Below are 14,071 nucleotides of genomic sequence, written 5' to 3'. Positions count from 1 at the left end.
CCCAGATAACTGTGAAGTGGTTTTTATTGGTAGGTCCAATCTGAAGACAGAATATAACATAAATGGTAAGACTTTTGACAGTGTGGAGGATCTGGTGTTGATAGGACACTCAAAGCTGCTGTGCGGGTTGACAGTGTTGTTATGAAGGCATATGGTGTGTTGGCATTCATCAACCATGGGATTGAGTTCAAGAGCCATGAGGTAATGTTACAGCTGTATAGGACCTTGGTCAGACACCACTTGGAGTATTGTGTTCAGTTCTGGTCACCTCACTACAGGAAAGATGTGGATACTATAGAGAGAGTGCAGAGCAGATTTACAAGGATATTGCCTGGATTGAAGGGCATTCCTTATGAGAATAGGTTGAGTGAACTTGGCCTTTTCTCCTTGGAGTGACAGACGATGAAAGGTGACATGATAGAGATGTATACGATGGTGAGAGGCATTGATCATGTGGATAGCCAGAGGCTTTTTCCCAGAGCTGAAATGACTAAAACAAGGGGGCATAGTTTTAAGGTGCTTGGAAATAGGTACCAAAGGGGTAAGTTTTTCACAGAGAGAGTGGTGGGTGTGTGGAATGCACTGCCGATGGCAGTGGTGGAAGCGGATATAATAGGGTATTTTAAGAGACTCTTAGATAGGTATGTGGAGCTTAGAAAAATAGAGGGCTATACAGTAGGGAAACTCTAGGCAGTCTCTAGAGTAGGTTACATGGTTGGCACAACATTTTGGGCAAAGGGGCCTGTAATGTGCTGTAAGTTTCCATGTTCTATGTTTTATGTTCTAAAAACATGAAATAGAAAATAAAAATACAGTTTATCAAAAGAAGCATGGCAGAGTCTCTACTTCCTTGCAGAGATTTGATAAGACTTCGGAAACTTTGACAAGGAGGAGGAAACCAGAGGTCCATGAGCCAGTCCTCATCGGAGGATGAGATGTGGACACTGTCAGTAACTTTAAATTCCTCAGTGTTATCATTTCAGTGTCCCTGTCCTGGGCCCTGCACGTAAGTGCAATTATGAGGAAAGCACGGCAGTGCCTCTACTTCCTTAGGAGTTTGTGAAGATTTGGTATGACAGCTAAACTTTGACAATAGTCATAGTCATACTTTATTAATCCCGGGGGAAATTTGGTTTTCGTTACAGTTGGTCCATAAATAATAAATAGTAATAGAACCATAAATAGTTAAATAGTAATATGTAAATTATACCAGTAAATTATGAAATAAGTCCAGGACCAGCCTATAGGCTCAGGGTGTCTGACCCTCCAAGGGAGGAGTTGTAAAGTTTGATGGCCACAGGCAGGAATGACTTCCTATGACGCTCTGTGTTGCATCTCGGTGGAATGAGCCTCTGGCTGAATGTACTCCTGTGCCCACCCAGTACATTATGTAGTGGACGGGAGACATTGACCAAGATGGCATGCAACTTAGACAGCATCCTCTTTTCAGACACCACCGTGAGAGAGTCCAGTTCCATCTCCACAACATCACTGACCTTACGAATGAGTTTGTTGATTCTGTTGGTGTCTGCCACCGTCGCTTCTATAGGTGTACAGTGGAGAGTATATTGACTGGACTCAGGACCCACACAACCAGGTTCAGGAATAGTTACTACACCTCAACCATCAGGCTCTTGAACCAAAGGGGATAACTTCATTCAACTTCACTTTCCCATCATTGAAGTGTTCCCACAACCAATAGACTCACTTTCAACGACTCTTCATCTCATATTCTTGATATTTATTGCTTATTTATTTATTATTTCTTTTTGTATTTTCACAGTTTGCCAGCTTCTGCACTTTGGTTGCAGGTGTTGTCATTCCCAAGTTGGGTGGCCTTTCATTGATTCTGTTATGGCTATTATTCTACAGATTCAATGAGTATACCCACAAGAAAATGAATCTCATAGTTGTATATGTGTTTTGATAGTAATTTACTTTGAACTTTGAACTTTCTAGAGTGGCAAATTTATGTGCATGAACTTTATCTGAAATAATACATAACTTAAAATACATGCAATGTGATATTTTTCCACCTGCATACAGATACAGTCATATTTTATAATGTAAATTCTTGGATTAATCTTGGTGGCCCATGATTGAGAAAGCAAAGGTGTCAATTGTACTTTCTTATTCTAAAATCATACTTTTGAGCAACTATTGAAAAAGACTTTTACCCAAATTGTAATGCAGATCTATTCAAGAATATTAATCCATTTAATCATAAAGTCAACTTCTTTTTCTCTCTGACAAAGTGGATTTTCAGATTACATTCTTTCAAGAGTCAGTAATGATGAATGTACTGTATAAATTGTAAAGCGTCATTTGTAATCAAAATGCATTAATCATTTGTTCCTTTTGGGGTTGCTTATTCAGCATCATTCATTTGTAAGCTTTACCTGTCTCAAGTTTTATTTGGAACCCAATGAACACCTTGTTATTGAATTCTGAGGAATAATGTGTATGTCATAGCCTACCAGTATTTTACAAAAAGAACACAAATCCATTATCTGGGTGCCGCAGGATTAGATTTTGTTTCACTATCAAAGTCAATGTTGAGTTTATTGTCATCTACACAAGAACAGGTATTCACAGGTGCAATGAGAAACTTGCAACATCTCAGGCACAAAGCATCATATAAGCAGGAGAAAAACACACATAAATTAGATACCATTTTTTTTACAAGAAATCATCAATTGGAAAAAAAAACAAAATTCATTTGAATCAAGAAGGCAAAGTATTCATAGTATTGGTAGACTGAAGTGATTAGGGTTTTGCCAGTTCATTCAATAACCAAATGGTTGAAGGGAAATTGCTGTTCTTGAAATTGGTTGTGTGGGACATGAGGCTTCTTGTGTGGCAACTTGCAGTCTCTAAGTATTGGTGAAGACAGACAAAAGAGACTGCAAAAGCTGAAATTTGGAGCAAAAACATAAACTGCTGGAGGAACTCAACAAGTCAGGCAGCACCTTTGAAGGGGACTAGGCAAATGACATTTTGAGTTGAGCAGAATGCTTGAGGTAAGATGTTGGCTCTGCTCAGTGCCTACCAGCTCTGCCAATGCCAGGTCTGGACCACAGAACCAGGTCAATATTAGGCTTGGGATCTACCAATGCTGAGCTTGGCACTGGGGTTGCTATGTTGGTGGGCACAGGTCTGGCACCACAACAGGTATGGTTGAAAGGCATGGACAGAGTGGATGTGGCAAAGTTGTTTCCCATGATGGGGGAGTCTAGTATGAGAGGGCATGACTTAAGGATTGAAGGGCGCCCATTCAGAACAGAAATGTGAAGAAATTTTTTTAGCCAGGGTGGTGAATCTATGGAATTTGTTGCCACGGGCAGCAGTGGAGGCCAAGTTATTGGGTGTATTTAAGGCAGAGATTGATAGGTATCCAAGTAGCCAGGGCATCAAAGGTTATGGTGAGAAGGCAGGGGAGTGGGACTAAATGGGAGAATGGATCAGTTCATGATAAAATGGCGGAGCAGACTCGATGGGCTGAATGGCCGACTTCTGCTCCTTTGTCTTATGGTCTTATGGTATAGCTGAATACAGGTCTGTTATTGCATACAATATAGGCAGTGAAGATGGGTATAGGTCTCTCACTAGCACCATCTGCAATTTTAAAGTGCCTGCTTTAAGAGGTGAAACAGATGTGGACTGTAAAAATCTGTTCTTCCTCTCAGATTTTACTGCTGCTAGACACTAGCCCATGCTTGTAAACTTAAGGAACCAAATGCTGTGAAGGACAATGATGCTTGGGAGAGAATGTATTCAGGTCTCTGATTTAGATAATGAAGAATTTGACTATAAGACCATGCAACCATAAGACACAGAAGCAGAATTAGGCCACTCAGCCGATTGAATCTACTCTGCCATTCTATCGTGGCTGATTCATTATCCCCTTTAATCCCATTCTGCTGCGTTCTTCTTGTAACCTTTGATGACCTGACCACCTCTGCTTTAAATATACCTGGTGACTTGGCTTCCACAGCCACCCTTGGCAATGAATTCCAAAGATTCACCACCCTCTGGCTGAGGAAATTCTGCCTCATCTCTGTTCTAAATGGATGTCCCTCTATTCTGAGATGTGCCCTTTCGTCCTAGGTTCACCCACCAAAGAAACATCTTCTTCACATCCACTCTGTCTAGGCCTTTCAATATTCGATCGGGTACATTGAGATCCCCCTTCTTTCTTCTCAATTCCAGCAAGTACAGGCCCAGAGCCATCAATTGCTCCTCATATATTAACCCTTTCATTCCTGGAATCATTCCCATGAGCAGCCACTGGACCCTCTCCAATGCCAGCACATCTTTTCTTAGAGGAGGGGCCCAAAACAAAAAAAAATACTGTCAGTCATAAAGCTGGACATTATGGGCATGCTGTAAAATTTGGAATGGCTAAGAAGATACCAGATCTTGAGTCAGTGAGAGAACAAACCAACTTCAGTGTCTTCAGCAAGGAGTTGGTTTTAATAGAAACCTTTCCTCAATCAAACCTCAGCTCTTTGGGTGAGCTTTGGCAAGGAAAGTTTCTGCAGAGTACACTCTGCCCAGATTGGGTGAAATGATATGCTTCTCCTGCGCTACCTTGGTGTGCATTGGTAACTTGTCTGTCCTAAACACACATTATTGGTTAAAAAATTGGGAGCCTAAAGTACAGACCCCAACGTTCACCCTGCTCTCAAATTTACTTGCTCCATCTTTGATATCCGTCTCCCTTTCTTGATATCTCCTGAGACAGACTAACTGACTCTAACAGTTATATTGACTCTGTCTTTTCCCACCCTGTCACTTGTAAAAATGTTATTCCCTTCTCCCAGTTCCTCTGTCTCTGTCGCATCTGTACTCAGGATGAGGCTCTCCATTCTAGAACATCTGAGATGTCCTCTTTTTAAAATCAGAGTTTCCTTCCAACACCATCGATGCTGCCCTCACCCATATCTCCTCCATTTCCCATACATCTGCCCTCTCCCCATCCTCCCATCATTATAGCAGGAATAGAGTTTTTCTTGTCCTTACCTACCATCCCACGAGCCTCTATGTCCAGCACATCATTCTCTGTAAAGTCCACCATCTTCAACAGGATTCTACCATTAAGCACATCTTTCCTTAAGCTCATCACATCCTTCTTGTTCCCCCCATCCACCTTCTCCCTCAGATAGTGCCAACTATCACCTGCCAGCTTCCTCACGCCCCTCTCTCTTATCCTGGCTATTGCCCCTTTCCTTTCCAGTCTTGATGAAGGGTCTCAGCCAAAAGGTCACCTTTATGTTCCCTCCATAGATGCTATCTGACCTGCTGAGTGTGTGTTGCTCAAGATTTCCAGCATCTGCAGAACGATCGGCATTTTGTGATGAAAATGCTGTGATTGTCGCGGCTCATTTCAGTGCTGTAACGTGTCCTCGAGCACGTTCAATGCCTGGTTTCAATTAGTCCATTCATCTTGCTTGCTGTAAAATTCTGTATAAATATTGCAAAGGAGACAAATTGATTCAAATATAAGTATACATTTTGAGCTGGTATAGCTAAGAAATCTCTACATGATGCTAATTGCTGCGCAAACGTCTGAAATCCTTAGGCAGCCCTTGGTGTTGAAGGCAAGTTGCTTCTACTTCATTTCTGTTTCTTCTGAGCTGTGGGTAGAGTACCATACTGGGTCCGCACGTTCTTCCACGGGGGGAGGGGAGGGGGTCACGGTATCGCGGCAGTTAGCGTAACACGATTAGGCCGCCAGCAACCCAGGATCAATTCCTGCCACTGTCTGTAAGGAGTTTTATACATTCTCCCTGTGATCATGTGGGTTTTCTTCCGATGCTTCAGTTTCCTCCCACGTTTGAAAGAGGTGATGGTTCAAAGGTTAATTAGTAACATGGGTATAATTGGACAGCACAGGCTCAAAGGCCCAGAAGAGCCCTTTCCTGTGTCATATCTTTAACGAAAAATGATGGGACAGGCGGCGCCTAATGGGTAGGTGGCTAGTTGCCGGTGCTCTAGGCTCTTTGCTGTCTTTACAAATGCCTTGCAGGATTGGAGGCTCGGGATACTCAATGCCCTCGCGGATGCCCACTCCACTCTGATTGATCATGGGAGTATGGGACTTCCCGTGGGTTAGTGACAAAGCCATGTTCTTTCAAGGAGGTGTTGAAGATGATTGTGATTTTTTTTTGTCCAATGCACTAACACAAAAGTACGCATATTGGGGGACGGGCGCGCGCGCACGCACACACACACACACACACACACACAATCTGTGTGTCTTCTTCCCATTTTCAGTGAAGTTGCCTGACTCGCTGACTGAATCTGTTTTTATTTGAGATTTCTACCATTTGTTGTTTCATTTTAAATTTTCAGAAACTATTTCTTGGATAATATAGAAGCAATGAAGCTGTCAGAAGGCACAATCTAGTGCCTTACACTTAATAAACAGTAAAATAATACTTTTTTTCTGAATTATATCGGCATTTTGTTTTCTCTTCTGTAGCTAGTTTTGAGGCTGATGAAAGAAGCAGGAAAAATCACAAAGGAATTAAAGGTCACGTGGAAGGAGAATGAACTCTTTCACAGAAAACAAGTTTATGTTGGGTTGTCTGCAGCCACACAGCAGTGATTATGAAAGCAGTTTTGCAAAACTGCTGTTAATTGGTTTAAGCTTCAGCAGATGAGAAGATCATTAAGAAACATCTTTGTTATGGTTGATTTCAGCAGTTTAGCACAGTGATTGCTATCAAAATATCGTCATCTCACCAGTGAGGGAAATGATTGAAAATAGATTTGCTTCTGATGTGCCCTTATCACTGGTCAACAACGGAGGAATTATTTTCATTGGTTGTTTGTAAACGTGAGAAGCATAGTAACTTCACTACTGACATGGTGCCATCAACAGATCAGTCACATCTGCATTCTGTAATAAGCTTTCCCTTGCTATCACAGATGATTAATAAAGTGAATGGGAAAGGTTGGTTAGAATTTGGCTGGGTTGTGTAATAACAACAACCTCTCACTCAACGGCAACAAGACCAAAAACAGATTTTAGACTTCAGGAGAGGGAAACCAGAGGTCCATGAGTCAGTCCTCATCAGAAGATCAAAGGTGAAGAGGGTCAGTAACTTTGAATTCCTGGGTGTCACTATCTCAGTGGACCAGTCCTGGACCCATCACATAAATATAATTGCAAAGAAAGCACAACAGTGTCTCTGCTTCCTCAGGAGTCTGCGGAGATTTTGCATGTCATCAAAAACCTTGGCAAACTTCTATAGGCATTACAGCCTGGTATGGGAACACCAAAGCCTTTGCGTGTAAAATCCTACAAAAGGTAGTGGATTTGGCCCAGTACATCATGGGTTAACCCCCCTCCTCCCCCCCCAAGACATTGAGCACATCTACATGAAACATTGGTGTAGAAAAACAGCATCCATTACCAAAGATCCTCACCACCCAGGCCATGCTGTTTTCTCATTGATGCCATCAGGTGGAAGGTAGGACAGCCTCAAGACTCACAACACCAGTTTCAAGAAGAGTTACAGCCCCTCAACCACCAGGCTGTTGAACAAAAGGGGATAACTGCACTCATTCTAATTCTGGTGCTCCCACAACCAATGATCTCACTTCAAGGACTCTTTATTCTGTTATTTCATGCTCTCTTTTCTCTACTGTATTGCTCTTCATTTAGTTTGCATTTGCGCAGTTTGTTGTTCATTGATCCTGTTTGCAGTTTCTGTTCTATAGATTTGTTGAGTATGCCCGCAGGAAAAAGAATCTCAGGGTTGTATGTGATGACATGTACGTACTCTAACAATAAATTTTACTTTGAACTTTGGATTTATATCCAGGAACATAGGAGAATGAGGGGAGATTTGATAGAGAATCAGAACCAAGTTTAGTATCACTGGTACTTGTCATGAAATTTGTGGACTTTGCAGCAGCAGTTCAATGTAATACATAATAATAGAAAAAATGTGAATTACCGTCAATATATATATTACAGTTAAAAAAAGGCTCTGCAAAAAATAGAAATAAAAAATAGTGAGTTAGTGCCACCTAGGCACTAAGGGTTCAGAGGATGACAACGAGTGTTCATAGTTTCAATGTCTATTCAGAAATTGGATGGCAGAGGGGAAAGAGCTGTTCCTGAATCACTCAGTGTGTGTCTTTAGGCTCCTGTACCTCCTTCCTGGTGGTAGCAATGAGAAGAGGGCATGGCTTGGATGATGGGGATCCTTAGTGATGGACGCCATCTTTTTGGGGCATTGCTCCTTGAAGATGTTCTGGATACTATGGAAGCTTGTGCTATGGAAGCTGACTAGGTTTACAACTCTCAGCAGCTTATTTTGATCTTTTGTACTAGCCCCTTCTCCCCCAAATTAGATGGTGATGGTAAGTATATATACTGTGAGTCAGTTTTTATTATTATGTGTTACGTTTTACCGCAAACCAACAAACTTCACAACATATGCCAGCGACTCTGATTCTGACTTCTGTGTTTTGTGGCTGAGCAAAGCCTGCCAAAGGACCTTGGAGGTACTTTAAGCAAATTCTGTCCGATATAATTCAAAGTGTTTCTGTAAGCTACTCTCTGCCCTACGTGGAATGGAAGTTGACATTATTCAAAATTATTTTAGCAGTTCAATAGAATCACATTTCAAAGCCCAATCAGTAAAGTATTTTTGACAAGTGTATCAGCTTGAATTGTTTTTCTGCCTGGTTCATAACTGTGACAAGTGTGTGTGTGTGTCCCATATTCACTGTTAGGAAAGAAAGTACTAATATATGATTGAACAGCTAACATACAGTAAGATGTAGCCCAGCAGTCATGTACTCACCCCTGATGTCAATCAATTGTTTGATTTCAGAAAAATGCCTTGCATGGAGACCATGGCAGGGATGGACTGTGGAATAAAGAAGGGATCTACACGGTTGTGATATTTCTCACTGCCTTTGTTATTATCATCACATGTCTAATGGTAAGAGTCCTTTCTTCCAGTGTGCTCCTACAGTTCACTATGTCATGGCATTCCAATCTTAAAAGAAAAGCCTGCCAATGGTTGTGGTTGTTATTCATTTTGAGAACGAGCATCATCCTTCCTTGCAAGAGTATTGTCAGTTTGGGAAGGAATTCAAAACCACTTTTGCCATCTGTTTAATGATGCTCAGAACAATTTTTAATGCAAGTCACGTGTAATCGAGACTTGCCCCAATGAAGGGTCTTGGCCCAAAACTTCAACTATTTGTTCCCCTTCCTAGATGCTGCCTGACCTGTTGAGTTCCTTCAGCAGTTGGTATGTATGATCAATACTTCCAAAGTGAGTTTAAAGACTCAAGCAGCTAAATTTGATAATCTTAGTAAATGTGCAAAGGTTGTGATGTGTCACTGACGTGTCCATTGATTACCAAGGCAACACACACAAAATACTGGAGGAACTCAGCAGGGCTGGCAACATCTATGGAAAAGAATAAACAGTCGATGTTTCAGGCTGAGACTCTTCATTAGGACTGGGGGGGGTGGGGGGTGAGTGAGAGTAAGAAGGTGGTGGGAGGTGAGGAGGAAATACAAGGTGGCAGGAGATAGGTGAGCTATTGCTACTGCAAAGTCTCCTTGAGGGATGCAACCCTGAAGAAGTTTAAATCTTCCCTTCATGGGAGTTCAGTCAGACCTCCTCTCTCGCTGCTCCCCCTCTGTGATCTCTGACTCTTTGACCATGTGCTCACCCAGATCCACTCCCCTATCACCTGTCACCTTGTACTACTTTCTCCACTCCCCCATCTTTTCACCCTGACTTCTTCCCGTCCTTTCCAGTCCTGATGAAGAGTCTCGGCCCAAAACGTCGACTGTTTATTCATTTGCATGGATGCTGCCTGGCCTGCTGAGTTCCTCCAGCATTTTGTGTGTGCTGCTTTGGATTTCCAGCATCTGCAAATTTTTTCGTGTTTGTGATACCATCATTTACAATGCAGGTTTATACTGCCCAATGGGTTCAGTAATTTCAGCATTTGGCAGTTGCAAATTGGCAGCTGTTTTGAAGGAAAAGCAAGGCAAAATCATTATCCTCCAAAGCCTAAGTACAAGGTTCAGTACATGCTGGACGTCTTGAACAGCACACAGAGAATTCCTCCAGAATTCAGACAGCTTCTACGGAAAGAATAAACAGTGTGCACTTCAGGCCAAGACCCTCCATCAGGATTGGAAAGGAAGAGGGCAGAAGGCAGAGTGGGAGGGGGTGGGGAAGGAGTACAAGCTGGCAGGTGATGGGTGAGACCGGCTGAGGAGGGAGGTGGGCAGGGTGGGTGGGAATGAAGTAAGAAGCTGAAATGTAATAGGCAGAAGAGGGAAAGGGCTGAAGAAGGAGTCTGACACAAGAGGACGGTGGACCTTGGAAGAAAGGGAAGGACAGAAAAAGGGAAGGAAGTGATGGGCAGGTGAGGAAAAGAGAAGGACTGAGAAGGTAACCAGAATGGGAGATAGAAAAAGAGAGAATGTGGGAGGGGCAGTAAGAGAAGTTAATATTTATGCCATCATGTTGAGGCACCCAGACAGAATATGAGGTGTTGCTTCCCATCCTGAATGTAGCTTCATCACAGCAGTAATGGAGGGCATGAATAAGCATGTCAGTCTGGGAACGGGAAGTTGAATTGAAATGAGCGGCCACTGGGAGATCCTGCCTTTTGTGGTGGAAAGAACTCGACAAAGCAGTCCCTGTCCTGAATCAATGTAGAGGAGGCTCCACCAGGAGCGCTGGTTACAAATCTGATGGCATGAGCATTGAATTTTTCTGTTTATCTTCTCCACGATACTACCTGACCTGCTGAGTTCCTCCTGCATTTTGTGTGTGATCCTCTCCAAGACCAACATCTCCAGCACCGAGGCCCTAGCTGTTCTGTGTCTATGTCGTTTATGTGCCCAGTGCCATTCTCCCAAAGCAGACATTCTGCTTTGTGTTCTGTTTCGGGAAGAGATTACTGTGCAGAGAAAGGAAAGGTTTGAAGTGTGTGCTCAAAGTCTTTTCTGAAAAATTTCAACACCTATACTGCCTCTTGGAACCTCTGGCCCATGATCACTCACAGTGGAGAAGATGCACTCAGGATGGTATCAATTACATCAAGACCATGTGTGGGAGAAAGTGGATTTGCTACAAAAGTGGCAGAGGGGAGTACAGCACCTCACAAACCTCAAATATCTGCTCTGACAGCCACCTTGTGTCCCTTCTGTGGAAGAGTCTGCAGTCACTGGTGACCTTCGAACCCATGGGGTGGAAACAAGTCTTGGGGGGAGTGGCTAAGAAGAAGAAGAAGAAAGTAGAATGAATGAATTTGCAGAAGGGTGTTGTGTGCAGTTCTCCCCGGTCAAAATAAGCCTGTTACAAACAAGAGTAAACCTGCAGATGCTGGCAATCCAAGCAACACACACAAAATGCTGGAGGAACTCAGCAGGCCAGGTAGCATCTATGGAAAAGAGTCCAGTCGACGTTTCAGGCCAAGACCCTTCAGTAGGACTCTGTTCACTGTTAACAAACCTGTTTGCTATTTACATCCAGTCAGCACCATCTAAAGGGAGGGAGTGATGTGTTTGGTTCAGATGCTTTCCATTATTCTTTCAGATTTGATCCTGGGAAAGAGCAATGGGCAATATAGAAGAAAGGGCTCCAAACATTTCTAGTTCATGGTTAAAGACCGTGGTGACATATCTGACATTCAGGGGTTCCCAAACATTTTTTCACCATAGACCAATACCATTAAGCAAGGGGTCTGTGAACGCCAGGTTGGGAGTCCCTGGATGTGTTGGATGTTGATGGTTTTGCAATCCAAAGGTTCTTCAGAGGTCAAGAATGAGGAATGAAACTAAATCTTCCAATCATTTTATTAAGCGTTACAAGAGTGGACAATGAAAAAGAAAGAAGAGCCAAAAGAGCAAAGAAAATAAAAACAAAGGAGAAAACTGTCATCATTGTTTCATACTTAGAGTTCAGTTCTATTCAAGTGATAACAATTAACCAGTACACAACACCTTATTTTCCTATATTTTATCTGGGTAGCTTTAAACCTAATGGCTAAAATATTGATTTCACCCCCCCACCCCCCAATTCCCCTCTCTGACCTTTTACCTCTTCTCAGCTGTCTATCACTTCCCGCTGCCTCCCGCTCCTTCCCTTTTTCCTATTGTCCACTGTCCTCTATTATACAAACTGTGTTGTATGATAGGATTTTAAAAAGGTTGTGGTTACATTAATCCTACTTCACCTGAAACCTATTCTCATGCAGCACCCCCGAAGGAGGATGAAGGGGGAGAATCAATAAGAAACAAGATATATCATATAAATACATAAAACTAAATTAATTATCTTTCACCACATTCACAAACAAATATGAAACAATTTACCTTTCTCTTCCATGTTCCATAATTTTGAAATATTTAAGTATTTAAAAATCCCTCCCTCCCCTCTTCCTCTATTCTCCACTCTGAGATTTTAGCTCTCCTCACCTGCCTACTACTTCCCCCGGGTCACCTCCTCCTACCCTTTCTACTATGGTCTTCTCTCCTCTCCTATCAGATTACTTCTTCTCCAGCCCTTGACCTTTCCCATCCACCTGGCTTCACCTATCACCTTTCAGTTATCCTCCTTCCCCTCCCCCATCTCTTTATTTTGGCATCTTTCCCCTTCCCTCTCAGTCCTGAAGAAAGGTTTTGGCCCGAAACATTGGCTATATAAAGATACGAGAAAGCTTAGGAAAGTTAAACTACAAGAAAATGACAGTTCTACACCCCAATCCAACAGATGGGAGATGCCCTCAGTGTGAAGGTTGACCATGTCCACAAGGACTTGGTTGCTATAGTGATTGGAGATTCCTACAGAGCAATATATGTATTGTTACTGTCACCCTACTAAGCAAAGATGCTCACAATTATTTCTCCATCTGCTGTCCTCAGAAGATCAAATATTGCGAGTTCTCACAGAGATCTTATTTATATTTAAAAAAAAAATAAGAAACACGCAACATGTTGCAAATATTTCCAGCTCCAGCTTGGAAGATGTAAAAGCTGATTGTCCTGGTCACCTTGATAGTCCCAAGCAATGAAGTCCCGTCCTACCCTGAGGACATCCTTACTCAAGTAGATTAAGATGGGACAAGGAGGATGAAAATAATCTGCTGAGAGTTCTTCTGCCACCGACCCCATTTCCACTTGCTGCTTGTTGTAATCTAACATGGCTTCTCCCAGTCATGCTTCTTTCTGAGTGGAATGCCTACTGATGCTCCCATGATCGAGTGCAAAGGGTTCATGCCTTGAAATCAGCAGAAAGTTCTCCAGCACCTGCCGCCCCAATCCCTATAGAGTTTTCCAACTTGAAAGCATCAAGCAGTTGCTAAGATTTTCCCAACAGCCATGAGCAACAATTTGCAGACTAGTTGTTAATTGGTTTATGCTCCTTTTGAGTAGTCACCAGGGGAGCCTTTCAGCCATTTGACATTAGCTAATGGTATCAACTGGAGTATTGAGCTCTGGTTAGGCAGCAGTACTTTTTCATGCTGTTTGATTACTTAATCCGCCTTAAATAAAGGCAGAAAATGCTGAGAATACTCAGCAGGTCAGGCTGCACCTGTGGGGAGAGAAACAGAGTCAATGTTTCAGGTTCAAACTGAAAAGGAGATGAAAGAAATTTGCTAAGTTTCTTCAGAGCTGATGAAGATTCAAAACAGTGACTCTGTTTTCCTTCCCACAAAGCAGCCTGACCTGTTAAGAATTTCTAGCATTTCCTGCTTTTGTTTTACATTTCCAGAATTGGCAGGTTTTTTTTGTGGGTTTTTACTTAACCTGCTTGCTGTGCAAAGTTGGAAAGAAGCAAAACTCATCAAGGAGGTGGTGATGCCTTCACCAATGTGGTGCCCTTTACAGCTTGCCCTACAAATTGTGCACTCACCTGCAATTGTAGCATCTAAAAAAAGTTTTAATTATCTTTTGAGGCCTCCATTGATCAGGGTCAACCATGGGTGTTGTGTCCTAGCTGTCTAGATATGCAAGCCTGGGTATTATGATATTGAGAGCAAGCTGTTGCTCATGTAGCAAGCTCCCCCTCTC

The 14,071-nt window shown here is 42.5% G+C and overlaps 1 protein-coding gene across 1 annotated transcript in view; it reads left to right on the top strand.

The window, feature by feature from the left end:
• ptprr (protein tyrosine phosphatase receptor type R) overlaps nt 1-14,071 on the top strand; it is a 289,950-nt gene that overhangs the window by 59,948 nt on the left and 215,931 nt on the right. Inside the window, exon 4 of the mRNA XM_063057714.1 lies at nt 8,853-8,963. Within this exon, the coding sequence (XP_062913784.1) occupies nt 8,853-8,963 (111 nt within the window). The remainder of the gene's footprint in view (nt 1-8,852; nt 8,964-14,071) is intronic.

The sequence above is a fragment of the Mobula hypostoma genome, chromosome 9 (genome assembly GCF_963921235.1).
Source record: "Mobula hypostoma chromosome 9, sMobHyp1.1, whole genome shotgun sequence".
Classification (NCBI taxonomy): domain Eukaryota; kingdom Metazoa; phylum Chordata; class Chondrichthyes; order Myliobatiformes; family Myliobatidae; genus Mobula; species Mobula hypostoma.
The sequence above is the reverse complement of the archived record's forward strand: the minus strand, read 5'-3'. Positions and strand labels throughout refer to the sequence as shown.